The following is a 14,050-nucleotide window of genomic DNA, read 5'->3' on the forward strand; positions in this document are numbered from 1 at the left end:
GGTGTGCACTGTCATAAAAACGGCCCCACAGAGGAAAACAATCATTAACGCTATGATTCAACTTTTAGTGACAGTAACACAAACATAATTTGATAATTGGTGCCCTAGAGGTGAGGCCGGCTATACTTTGGCTCTGGAGGAGCTTGATGAACTTGCTAGCTGTAGGAGGCTCTAGCAAAACATTATTACGATATAAGTTGTTTGCTCTGAGGTTGTTGTTGTTTCCAGTAGTGAAGGGGATTTGTAAAAGGTAATTCGCAGTTAGCGGAAGGAAGGGAAAATGCCAGCCTAAATCAGCAGCCTGATGGCAAGCTTAAAGGAGAAGTCCGGTATTTTGCACTTTGAGCCCCATTTCTGGGTTGTTTACGATGAAATAGAGTGGCTAACGATTGCTCGTTTTCAGAGAATTTGTCTTTCCCCTGCCTGGCTTAACACTGCTGCCTATGGACATGTGTGAACCTGTCCTAAAACCACCCTAAACCTTTGTTTTCAAAGCCATGAAACTCACCGAGTGGTCAATGCTGTTCGTTGATGTTCTGACATAAAAATCGTAGTCCTTTGGTGGCTCGCTGAACTCTTGTGCTCGTAAACATAGTCCGACTAGAAACACGTGTAGCGGTACAAAATGGCTTTTGTCCTGCGTTAAAAGTTTTAAACAAAGTCGCTGTAAGTCCTTCATTTCCACAATCTTGTGGACTGAGCACACGTTTCACAAAACGGAGTTAAATCTCTCGGCATCCGTTTTCAAGCTCCTTGCGGACGAGAAAAGGGGGAGCGCACATTTCCGGGAGGGCGTGTCCTTTCCAAAAATGCAAGAGGCATTGCTTTGTTGCCGGCCGTTTTCGCCGGTGTATTAAACACACTTTAGAGAGGAGTGTCCCCAGACTATCAGAAGGCAGAGATCTCTGATTGTCTGGTGGCGAGACTATGTTAAGCCAGGCAGGGGAAAGACAAATTCTCCGAAAATGAGCAATCGTCACTATTTTGGTCTTAGCCACTCTATTTCATCATAAACAGCCAAGAAAAGGGGCTCAAATTGCAAAATACCGGACTTCCCCTTTAAAGGCACCGTCTACATCGGGTGTGTCAGACTTAGTGCACACCAATATTCCACCATTATTCTGAACATGACAGTATTCCAAATTTAACAGGGCTTATGCAAACAGCAAAGTCAAGCTGGTTATTCCAAATTAGGCCTCGTTCTAAATGTAGCATTATATGATTTAGACACGTGGGATATGCTGGTATTACTCTGGTCCTTGGACGGGTATACAGTGCGTTCAGAATGTCTCAGTTAGCCAAAAGTTTGCAAGCCTGGGGTAGAGGTGCATGCTCAAAAGAAAAGCCCACATTTCTGGTCTTAAGGAGAAATACTCCCACTTATGAAAGACTTGGCGATTAAACAGGTTTTTGGATATGCACAAACACCGCAAAGTTTTCAAAAAGGTGGCTGAATGAAAGATAGAAGGAAGCTTTGTTCACAAGATCAAACAACTCCGGAACCAGCAGAAAACTTTTGATGTGATAAATGACATGTTCGGGCACTTAAATCTGAGTATGCACAGCTGTATGTTAATGGCAATGCTCATTTTCATTAGACGTGTAAACAGCTTGGTAGGAATAATGTATGTTTTGGACTAAGAGCAAACACCAGAATATTTTGTGCATGTCAACGTAGTCATAGTTGTGCTTATTTATTCTAGCCAGTGGACGTCCTTTAAAGTTTCACGTCCTGCTGCATCACGTTATGCACTGACATTTATGGATCACAGACCATACACAGGGTTTGGTTTTCAAAATAAAAGCGCCATACATTCTGGAGTAGCATCAGGGCAATGACATTTGTACCTCTCAAAATAGAAATGTAGCATTTTGGACTTGGGTTACGAGGTCTTGTAACAGGAGCAAAGCAGAGCAATGAAAACTGCCGGGAATAGCAAGAGGAGACGAAGACGATACAGGAATCTGACTCTTTGTGAAAGGAGGAGCATCTCGACACAGATCCTCTAACGCACACCTAAGCATATCATATCTGTCAGGTATTATTTTGCTATCTGAGCGGAGGAAGGGAACAGGGTTCAGAGGGTCACTGATTTTTACTGTCAAGAGAAGTAACTATCAAACGTTGTGACAGGCAAAAAAATATGTTGAATATTACTCGTGGTTTCTGTGATTGCATTGTGCTGCTCTAGTTTCCTGTTTAATGGCATACTTGTACAGTTTAAAGCACTGTCCACCATACTGCACCAAACATTCTTACAGTTTCCTTTGAAGCATTTAGTTTCACTTCTTATAAACGGACCAAAATAGGCTAAAGATAATTAGCCACGGCTTTTTTTAATGTTCCCTGCTGACTCCTGTAAAAGCTGTCTTGAATATGCACTTGATGGCCGCACATGTGATATTGTGCTCAAAGACTGAGGCTAAAGCAAGTATGCATGCTTCAGGCAAAAAGTCATCCTCCTACATTCAGTGAATGTAGAGTCTGCAGGCAAACCCCGGAGATCTTGCCTCCGGAAGAAGAGAGGAAGAGCCCTGGCTTCCGGTTGTAGGCTGTTTGTAGTCCGCGTGATATTGACCAATCACGTTTGAGCCGGCTGCAGTTGTTGCCAGGTTAAACGCTCCGTGCGGTGAACTAACGAGGCGGAACATAATTGTCGTCACTGCAAACTCTGAATCCATTGCAATGGTTCAGCATATTAACTCATATATAAACGGAAGTCGGAAATGGAAAATCGCTTCCTCCGCCCAAATCAAACCGGAATGCCAAAAAAATCGGGGGTCTGCCCCCAGAGGCTGTATCGCCGTCTGCCGGAAGTCAGACGCCGAATACAGACGATGGGTTCCGAGAATGCATCTTGGGTAACGTTGTCTCTTACTGGAGTTTAAACTTCCTCAGATCATGTTAAGAGCAGACAAGAGCTGCTAGCATTAGCCTAAACTTAATGCATCCAAAACTAGCTTCCATACAGTGGGTGCACACAACGCTTGGGTGATATGAAGATTATCATTCAACACAATATTGATGAGCCATAATAATAGTCATCAAGTGGCCACGATAACAGAAGAACATTCAATGAAGCAACATCTGTTATGCATTTCGTGCTACAATCAGTCTCTTCCACTTTTCCTCTTGCTTTTTCTATGCTTTATTACAATGTTGCAAGACAAATGCAAATGGGGCTATTTAGCGATTATTTTGATTTCAAAACGAACAAAAAAAAAGAGCCGAAAAACGTGAATGAAGCAAATTGTTAGCTTTGCCATAAAACAAGTTGGGACTACAGCTAGAACCCGGCAAATCTTCGCTCCTCTCTTAAAACTCACCACCTAACAGAGTACGCAAGTCTGCCACCAACTCCACCCACAAAGAGCAGCCAGACCAAAACTCCGACTACAGTGAGCAGTCAACGTCAGTCATGAAGGCTTTTACAAAGACAACAAATATAAACATGACAGTGAACGATAACGAGACTGTACAAGGGCAATTAAACATGTTAAAAAATAAAAATAACCCCACCAGATTTTTACGGATTTGATGTATTGATCTCAGCATACCCTTGTCCAATATAGCCAAGTAGCCAAGACGCTTCTGGGTTTTACAACATGTGAACCTCACGTCCCTTAATATGCTCTATGGACAGTAATTTATGTCATCAGTAGGAGAATTTCAATATCACACAACACTAGTACATAGAGTAGACATGCCAGTTGTGACCTATAACACATCCCATGAGTGAACTAACTAATAAACCCTTTGAAATCTGAGCACACTGACTTGATTTCTTTTGGAAACATACGAAGAAGGGAATGAGCAACAAAAGAAGAAATTACCCCCCCCAAAAAATAGCAAGAAATTAGTAAAAAGAGAAAATTAAAAACAAGAACATTTATTTAAAAAAAAGAAACAAACAAGGAAATGACCTGGAGTGCTTAAAAATTCTGTAACATAATTTTAAAATGTCATAATTAATAATTATAAATATAGTTTTTCCCTATTTTTCTAAAATAATTTTCTAAATCAATTTTTTTATTTATTGTTATTATTATTATTATTATTATTATTATTATTATTTATTTGTAATTTATTATTTGCAGTTTATGTCTAACCAAGTGCTCATTGCCTTTTTTTCCATGTTTAAAAATAAAAAATAAAACTCGCACTATTTCGTATCAAACAGTTTAAATACTTTTTAAAAATTAAATTAAAATAAATTAAATAAATTAATAAATTAAATACGAAAAGGGCCTGAAAGCAGCACAAGAAAGGTGATGTCACTCCAGGTTTCAAGGGGTTAAGCCTTGGAAGTAATGCTTGGTTACCACTGTAAAGATAAATAATAACCTATTAGTTTTAACTTAAGGCTTAGTGTGCGGGCTGACTGAGAAGGCACATTAAATAATAACAAAATTCCCTCAACTTGTCTCCTCAAATTCAGTCAACTTAAAATCATAAGGCAGCCTGGACACTAACTTTAAGTTAAAACAGTTTCTTTTTACAGTGTAGTCAAACCGACCGAGGCTAGACAGAAACGGAGTGACAGGGTCTGAATGACAGAAAAGAAATGCAAAAATAGCATAAAGCTGTCACCATAGCAGCTGGAGAGCAACTAAAATATTATGCTTTTGAAAAGAGATTGGCAGCAATGTGCCATAATGGCCACACTCAATATACCTTCACTCTGTCATGTACAACACACATGGGGGTGTATTACTACAGCGTATAAATAGACGCACGTGTATATACATGAAATCTGTTCTCTGTTCAGTAAGAAACAGAGAGAGGGATAAAGCAGTGGAGGATCCATCCACTGTCTCTCAGCTTTGTATTGCCCCCCACTGAAGAGTATTGGTACTGACGTTTCAGTGGTGCCAGCACAGAAGACGAGCCATTCACACACAGTGGCAGCTCTGACAGTCATGAGGCACAAAGTGATGGTGGGAAAAACAAACAGCTTCGCCTGGATTTGATCAATGTCCTCCTCCAGTCTCAATGCCCTTCTCACATGCCTGTTTTCTGTTCCACTCTTCCCTCCTCTCCCTCGGTAACGCTCTTCCTCCTACCTCTTCTGCTATGCGCCGTGTCACCTCAATGCACGGTTCAACAGTGTCACCTATGGTGTGCTGAGAGGCATTTCACCCTGCCTCACCTGCCAGTTTGGATTTGTGCGACTATGTATGTCAGATTTAGGTTTGTGTGTGTTTGTCTTTGTCAGAATGAGGGAGATTTATTCTCTTTATCCTTTCGTGCCTCCAGGTTCTCCCTCCTGTCAAGCAGTGGCCTGTCAGAGCTCCATCAATGTCGAACTTTGCTGACTTTGTCGGGAACTTTTTTTTTTACGTGGTCTCTCTGCTTCTGTAAAATGCTCTTTGCAGTTTCTGTTACCTGGCTGACAGCTGTGCACAGGGTCGGACTGCATAATCTCAAATCTGCTTCATTAATACACCACCATTTGCAATGCTCAATACACAGTACACACCCTCAACATTCCTGCAAGAGATTTATATGGTTTTAATGAGTTAGATTTTTTTCCAAAAGACATTGGTTTCGAAAAAGGAAATTCCAGCTGGAAACACTGGGTTAGGAGTCTGTATACAATACGAGTACTGTAGAGTGGGACTTTACAAGTTAAAATCAGGTGTTACTGTAGTAAAGGGGAAATCAGCTGTGTAAGATTATGGCCATATTAAACCTGTTGTAATTTAATCCAGGTGTTTAATTCACAGTTTACTGCTCAGTTTCAGCTTTACTGTCAATGGACTGAGTGCAACTTAATGAGAAAGTGCTGGTGCATTTTACAGCTGGAGCTGGCCTCCAACTTGTTAATATCAACTTCATTATTGATCCAACGACTGACGCCTCCAGCTTTGGCACAAGTTTGGAATTTTTGACATTACGCTGCAGCAAGCTAAAAGTTGTATTCATTGATTTTTTTGGCCACCTGGGGGCAGTAAAACGAACTAAAAACACAACACTGCTTACACGTTTCGCTGGAGGTAGAGTCGAGCAGCTGCCTGTTTACTCACCCAGCTGACACAGTGTAACATTAGAATTAATTTGCAGCCACCCAACGACTGTAAATCCAATACTTACTCTCATTTAGCCATGTTTTTGTCTGGACTATCTCCTGAATGCATCCCAGTTGCAAGGAGAAAATGTTGTAACATTTGCATGTATATCAGCATTTATGAAATTACATATATGAGCTGACTTATCATCAGGAGGTGGACAGGAGGTGGTGTGATATTTTGGCAAAATGGCTGCCAAGCTGCAGACCAATGTTCAACACCAATAAACAACAAAACCGGTCATTTTTTTGCAAGTCATTGCTGTTTTTCTGGCAGTTTTTAGCCCTCAAACAAGGATGTTTTTTTAGCGCCCCATGGCTGTTTGTTTTTTAGCTGTTTAAGCCCCCAAACGTGGAAGTTTTTTAACAACTCATGGCTGTTTTTCCAGAGATTTTTAAGCCCCCAAACATAGCTGTTTTTAGGAGACCCCTAGCTGTTTTTCTAGCGGGTTTGAGACTCCAAACATGGGTGTTTTTTAGTGACCCGTGGCTTTTATTTTTAGCCCCCAAAAGTAGATGTTTTTAAATGACCTGTGATTGTATTTCTAGCGTTTTTTAGTCCCCAAACATGGGTGTTCTTTCAGAGATCCCTGGCTGTTTGTAGTAGTTTTTAGCCCCTCAATGAGGGGAATTTGTAGTGACTTGTGGCTGTTTTTCTAGCGGGTTTAAGACTCCAAAGGTGGGTGCTCTGTAGCTGATTTTTCAGCAGCATTTTAGCCACAAATGTGTTTTTTAAGTGATCGATGGCTGTATTTCTAGCGGTTTTAGCCCCCCTAAAAGCAGGTATTTTAAACCAAAACATCTGTTTTTGAGGATTGATCTTTTCTTGACCATTACCAAGTTGTTTTTGTGCCTAAACCCAACCACACATTAACCATAGCTTTGTTGAAATGGGAAGTTTCAACGTATCAGCTACATAACAAAGTGCAAATGTAACATACCATGCCAACAAATGCAAAATTCTGTGTAGGTTGTCACAACTGGCAACCCCTTTAGAATTAAACATATATGTGTGATCTCCTGTTTATATGAATATTGAGTTGTGCAGCTGTGAGGATATTTATCATCTTTAAGTCCCATCTTTCTGTGTGTGTTGGCTCTGGAGTTAAACCTACAGTTGCACAATAGAGGGTTTTTTTTTTTTTTTTTGAGTGGGGACCCATTTTTGTATAGATCATGCATGCACACGAGGATTGACATTTTGTTGTCTTTATGTTCTTAACAGACAAACTGACCAAAAGGGCAAACAACCTCATGCTATACTGATTTCCTTTGACAACGCAGCTCTCCAAGTTTCACTGGGCTGTCAACAAGCCTCAGTCCTCGCTGACAAACTATCTTGAAATATAAACACCTGAGGGAGGCTCTTTGCTGCCTCGGAGAAACTGCTGTGTGTTTGTGGGAATGTGAGTGTGTATCGATGTGTACGGACAAGTGTAAATGTGAGTGTGCCTCTCTGAGGATTTGATGTGTTTACGATCCCTCCAAACACATACCTATTTCATTTCATTTGAAGCGTGTGATTGCTGAATCACTTCCATCTCTCCCACTCACTGTCTGTCCTCTTCTTCCTCTATATCCTTTCATAGAAATGTAGCACTTCCTTTCTTATTTGGAAATAACAGATCAAAGTTGCTTGACTCACATCAGTTTTATAATAAATCTAAATATGTTCTTTTCTCCTTCCATCCATTTTCTGATCCTGCAGCTCATCTGCACTGCAAATGAATGTTATCTGGCCTCAGATATCACGGCGACTTAGTTTATCTGCAGCACAGAGGATGAAAGCAAGCCATGCATAAAGATGGCTACAGAGCGAATTGGAGGGATATTCTGAGTGTGGTAGTCCACTCAAACGCGCCCAAGCCTTAAGCTCAGTAAACAGTGACATCTGCTGAAAAAAACACACTGTAGGGTTCGGACTGGATGCTTTCCCTGCATCAGAAATGGAGCCATTGATTCAGAAAGCTTTATATCTTTTAGTCATGATGATTTAGAAAGGTTTTATTAATATGATTAGTATTAGTTTGAGCGTTGTTTCTAGCATTCATTTGAATTTGCAAACTATCCTCACTATGTTTGTTATCTTCAATAGATTCCATGTGTGCTAGTCTTATCTACAGTCAGGGAAATTAACACATCACTTGGTTTTTAGATAACAGCATTAAAGTAATTATTGTTTTATTAATTCTAATGAATGTTTTTGATATACAGCTCAATGAGACTTTTAAATCTAAATGAGACATTCTAGTCATATCTGTCAAGATTATGCCACAGTTGCAACATGTGGTCGGCCTGTTCTTGGCCAGTTGGCGGAGACTTCAGTGACATTTTACTGCTCTACAGTTGAATGGTTAATATACGTCTCTAAAGTAATGTAGTATATGGGTGATTTTGTCATAGTAAGGTGATGGGGATGGTGGATGGTGCGAGACCTAGGCAGGATCTTGGGTTTTCTTTTGGCTTTTTAGACACTGAACATAGGTGTTTTGTAGCAACCTGTCAGTATTTGTCCAGCAGATTTTTAGGTTCTATACGTGGGTGTTGTGTAGCGACCGGTCAGTGTTTGTCCAGCAGATTTTTAGGTTCTATACGTGGGTGTTGTGTAGCGACCGGTCAGTGTACAGTGGCTTTTTAGGCATGAAACGTAAGTGTTGTGTAGGGACTTGTTGCTGTTTTTCTAGGATCCTTTTAGGCAACATACATGGTTTTTTTTGTAGCGACCAGCCAGTGTTTTTCCAGCATTTTCTTTCGGCATGAAACATGAGTGTTTTTTCGTGACTTGTTGCTGTTTTACCAGGATCTTTTAGGGAACACACATGGTTGTTTTGTAGCGACCAGTCAGTGTTTTTCCAGCATTTTTTTGGGGCATGAAACATGAGTGTTTTGTTGTGACTTGTTGCTGCTTTACCAGGATCCTTTTAGGCAACACACATGGTTGTTTTGTAACATTTTCCCAAGGTGGATAGTGCTATGAAAAGCAGCTGTTTTTACCAAGACAATGCCGCATTTCCTGCCAGGACCGTGCTCACCAAAGCTGGTATTTTAAGTCAAAACAATGATCTTTTCCTAACCACATCCAAGTGGGTTTTTCCCTAACCCTAACCACAGCTTTATTTAAACATGAAGTTACACCTCACAGTATCTGCTATGTAAAAACATAAATGTAACCTGTCCATGGTTTCCGGCAGTGCGGTTGGTTCTGATTATCGCCTGCCTGTTGTGTCCAACCTGGAGCCTACAAATAGCCCTATCCCTCTGTGCTTTGTTCAATCATGGCATCTTGTAGAACTGTAACTTTAATTTTCTTTTGTTAAAATATAAGATACAACTGCTCACCTTCTGTACCAAAACCACTTCACTGTATCAAGAAAAATAAATCATTTAATTTTGTACATGGTGGCAAAATTAACTACATATTTATTCATAGTACAACTCAGTGATGTGCTTTTATTGTCCCTGAGTGTATCACTTTTTTGACTCTGCATTGATCCATTTTCTTCAGCCAGCAATGATCCCATTCCCCTGAAGGGTTTGTATAGGTTTCATCTAATCTTAAAAAGTAGTTTCTCGCAGTGAAAGTTTTTCTTTTCTGTAGTAGTTGCGAAATCCCCATTTGCTGCCACAGACTAACTGACATTATTAACAGCCCTGCGGCTAAGTTTATAAATGAAGACAGAACAAAGAAAGCAACTTGCACGCAGGGCTGGATTTCTAACCTGGAGTCAGAAACTCATTGTTAACTTTTGGACAGACTGATGAAGCTTTCAGCCACACTTATTTGTAGGCTTATAGATGCATACTAAATGAAATGTTTAGAGACAAAAACATCGTCTAACCTCACCATGGCTGTGATAACTACCTTATAACCTTGTTTCTTCAACAAGGTGTTGATTTTGCTAGATTAAAGTCGTGTGTGTGAATGCGTGGGTTTCCCTATGAGGCACAATAAAAAAAGTCAGTAATATAGAGAACAAAATACTTTATTCCCAGAAGCCATTGGTCAACATTTACTCCTCTGTTTTATCACTTACTGCAATGATTGCAAATCCTTTAAGAGTAATGACTGCAAAGTTACATAACGAGATAATTTGCAGCTTTTGAAGATGTGTTCTATAAGGCACTTATCACACTTATTAATTACGCTATATTTAGAATATTTTCACTGCTTTACCTCGACACAGAGAGCCTGTTTCGACAGGAAAGCCTTTAGCAGCTTCAGCTTCCCATCTATGCTCTCTTCAAACCCACCAGACACTGACAAAAACAGTAATTTCAACTTGCTCAACAAGGGATTTGCTTGTCTACCGATGCCAAGATCATTTAGTTTATGTTATTATGAGACGTTACTGAATCTAAAGTCACCGTTTTAAACACCAAAGTCTCACAATAACACAACTTCCTGATCAAGGCAGCGGTACACCAGCAGTTCCTGTCTTCTGTGATGTGAAATTACTGTTTTTCTTCACAGAGTCTGGCTTTGAAGAGAGTGATAGAACAGCTTCGGTTTCCTGTCTAAAACTGCTGTCTGACAGTGAGGTAAAGCTGTGAATATTCTAAATACAGTGCACACTTATGTTGAGTTTTTTTTAGGTGGCTAAAATACATTTTGTTGCCGATCCCTTCACAGGAGTACGTTACTTAGTTTCCATGCCGGTACTTCTGCCTGCTTCTCCAAACTGGGTGCAGCTGCAGTTACAGAACGTGGTGGTGTGTCCAGTGTCCAGTTGGGTATTTCATAAAAAATTAGGTCAAAGTTTGTTTACTGTTGTCTGTCCTCTTACTCTTTGCACCTTTGGAATCTATACCTAATTATTGCATCACTGTTGTTGGTTTCAAAGATCTGAAAACATGCTGAACTTTTCAAAGCTCTTTGTTGTGTATGAAAACTGAAAATGAGGGACAATTGATATCCTCAGACTTAGAAAATCCGGCACTTAACACTGCCATTCTTTAAGTGCACTCAGTGGTCTGCTCCATTGAGATATAAGTCCTCCCAAGAAAGCAGTGAGAAGTAAGCCGTTTCACACCATTTAATCACAAATCCCTTTGCTTTCTCTTCCCTTTTTCTTCCTCTCTTTCTGCCCTCCGCCATTTATCTCTCTGTCTCTGGCCTGCAGACAGCTGAGCGGCTCTTCTGGATTTCGCTGACGCTGCGCCTGGTCCCGCCTGGCCTCCTCTGAGCAGGATGGACACTCTGGAGTCAGAGCTGACCTGCCCAATCTGCCTGGAGCTCTTTGAAGACCCACTACTGCTCCCCTGCGCCCACAGCCTGTGCTTCGGCTGCGCCCATCGCATCCTCATTTCCCACTGTGCAACCAACGAATCTGTTCAGAGCATCGGCGCCTTCCAGTGCCCCACCTGTAGATATGTCATTTCCCTGAGTCCGGAGCGTGGATTAGAAGGACTTAAGAGGAACGTGACCTTGCAAAACATTATTGATAGAGTTCAGCGGGCCTCATCTTCAGCTGGGGTGCCTCTACCGCTGCCACTGCCTGCGCCCCACAGTGGGCCCAACTCTCCCGGAGAAGAAGGGAGCAACCGCTTGGCGCTGGTCCCAGTCAGCGCTGCCATGTCTAGTCCGGGCACACCTCCTGAACCGGTCCAGTGCCAGTTCTGCGAACAGGACCCGCCGCAGGACGCAGTCAAAACGTGTGTGACATGTGAGGTGTCGTACTGCGAGGAGTGCCTCCGAGCGACGCACCCAAACAAGAAGCCGTTTACCGGCCACCGGCTCATCGAGCCCATGCCAGACTCCCACCTCAGAGGGCTCCAGTGCCTGGAGCACGAGGAGGAGAAGGTGAACATGTACTGTGTCACTGATGACCAGCTGATCTGCTCGCTGTGCAAGCTGGTGGGAAGGCACAGAGACCACCAGGTGGCAGCACTGAGCGACCGCTATGAAAAACTCCGGGTAAGCACTGAAGTTGATTCTTTTTTATTTTTCTCACATGTGCGTCTGTGTGAACAATTTGGCTTCCATGGGTTGGTTTTCTTTTAAGACTCATAAATATGTCAGAAAACCTGCGGCCATTAATATCAAAGATAAAGATTCCCCCCATTCTTCAACACAAATAATGAATTTTAAGCTTTAATTTTTGGCTGCTCTGCACTGTGAAATTTCCTATTATCCTTACCCAGGTATCTAACTCAATTATCAAGTGCGATTTTATCATCTCATGCTGACTTATTATCTCTGCTGAATAATTAAGCAATTAGCATAATCACTACACCATGCCAGCGTGCCAGGAGGGTATTCAGAGGCATGCACACACGGTGAATATGGGAAGTGTCATTAGTGACGAGGCATGGTGTCTTCAATGAGGTTGCAGGTTAACGAGCGCCAATTGCCTGCAGGGTGTAGGTGTGCTTAATTGAGCATGGCTATTAGAGTGTGCTGTAATGGCCACAGAGGCAGTATGTGGGGAGATGTGTGTGTTACATCAGAGTCCATGCAGGAGGGAATGTACTTGGAATGTCTATGGGATGCTGTTCCTCTTATAGCTGTCCTTGAAGAATAAATCACATTTCTTAAAGGGCTACGCCGTTGGTTTAGTGTTGCACTTCCATAAAGTTTGGGCAGTTTACCATGTTACAAAGTGTTTGACCATTTTCATTACTTTTCCTAGTGTTCAGACGCAGCGTTGACTAACTCCTCCAAGAAAAACATTTCGGATCAAGCTGATTATCTCACACGTTCGTAACACACAATGAGCAAGAAAATACATCCAACTTCTCCAAAGCGTCATCTAGCCTGGGAACATTTTCGGCAATACCCTGCTGCACACTCACTCAGAACGTGTTTATTCAGCCTTGCAAAGCGCCTTTAAATGAAACGCTGCAGTGTGACTCCTATGAGAAACAGGTTTTTCCTCTTACTGGCGGTTTGAAAACACATGTACAAGTGTGAAGTAGCTTGTAATACGTCCTCAGAGAGGCAGCGTGCCTTCAGTGATATAATGGAAGAAACTGAAACACAACAACTGATTCCAAGTTGTGGTACCCACAGCAGAAAAGGTACCGATTAAAGAAACATTAGTGCTCAGTGGGAAAAAGCAGCTTTGTAACAAGACCTAGAAGTTGTTTCAAAGAGTGTAATATGTCTCTGGGCCTTAAAATGCCCTTTTCTACGATCTACAACCTGCCAAAAAGTTAAACAAAGCACCAAACAATAACCAAAAGCAGTAATTCGAACCATCTGTTTTCACGGTCTGCATTCCACACAGTGATCTTTTATTATGGGCCTTGCGCTGGTCGGCACCCTCTCTGCTTTCAATGATGGGCTTGACGTCCCGTCATTGACACGTCGCGTCCGCACCTTCTCATCTTGCATGTTTCAGCAGATTTAAGCAGAGAAGAATAATTAGCAGGAAAACTTTGGGTCAGTGCATCATCTAATTATCATGCTCCCTCCATTCATCCGGAGACGGAGCGTAGCGTAGCACAGGTCAGCGCATCCAGCACTTATCATACAGGCTAATTATCTGCAGGAACACAAAAAGCAAAGCAATAGCAGATCTCTCTTTGCTCTGATGTGCTCAGAGGGTGAAAAATATTGCCCATGTAGGAAGGAGAGGCACATGACATACTGGCAATACCTGCTGGGTACTATACTTGCAGTGCATGTGCATTCAAGTACATCTCAGAATTATAAGGTCATGTGATGATCATGGTCATAAATACAGACTCTTTAAGGCACTGACTTACACTAAGTTTTTAAGACTTGTTGGAAAAGTTAAATTACTATTTGCTTTCATGTAGTGCTCAAAATGAATAAATCATATATAAGTTGGTGCACTTTGAGGACAGTGAGAGCAGATGGGAAGCGCAAAACATGTATGAACGCTTCATTAACTTGTGTCTCTGCCTCCCTCGCACACAAACACATGCACACCCACGCATGCACGCCTGCACACATACACTAGAGACCCCCTATCCGCCCTATCGCCTTACAATAATCTGAAGATAGACACAGACAGCAG

The 14,050-nt window shown here is 41.7% G+C and overlaps 1 protein-coding gene across 3 annotated transcripts in view; it reads left to right on the plus strand.

Annotated features, from left to right (window-relative positions):
• Positions 1 to 14,050, plus strand: part of LOC125885151 (E3 ubiquitin-protein ligase Midline-1-like) — an 87,500-nt gene that overhangs the window by 41,560 nt on the left and 31,890 nt on the right. For all 3 annotated transcript variants that reach the window (XM_049570642.1, XM_049570643.1, XM_049570641.1), the window contains exon 2: positions 11,189 to 11,982. In XM_049570642.1, coding sequence (XP_049426599.1) covers positions 11,257 to 11,982 — 726 coding nt within the window. In that variant the 5' untranslated portion in view covers positions 11,189 to 11,256. The remainder of the gene's footprint in view (positions 1 to 11,188; positions 11,983 to 14,050) is intronic.

The sequence above is a fragment of the Epinephelus fuscoguttatus genome, linkage group LG24, assembly GCF_011397635.1.
Source record: "Epinephelus fuscoguttatus linkage group LG24, E.fuscoguttatus.final_Chr_v1".
In the NCBI taxonomy this organism is placed as follows: domain Eukaryota; kingdom Metazoa; phylum Chordata; class Actinopteri; order Perciformes; family Serranidae; genus Epinephelus; species Epinephelus fuscoguttatus.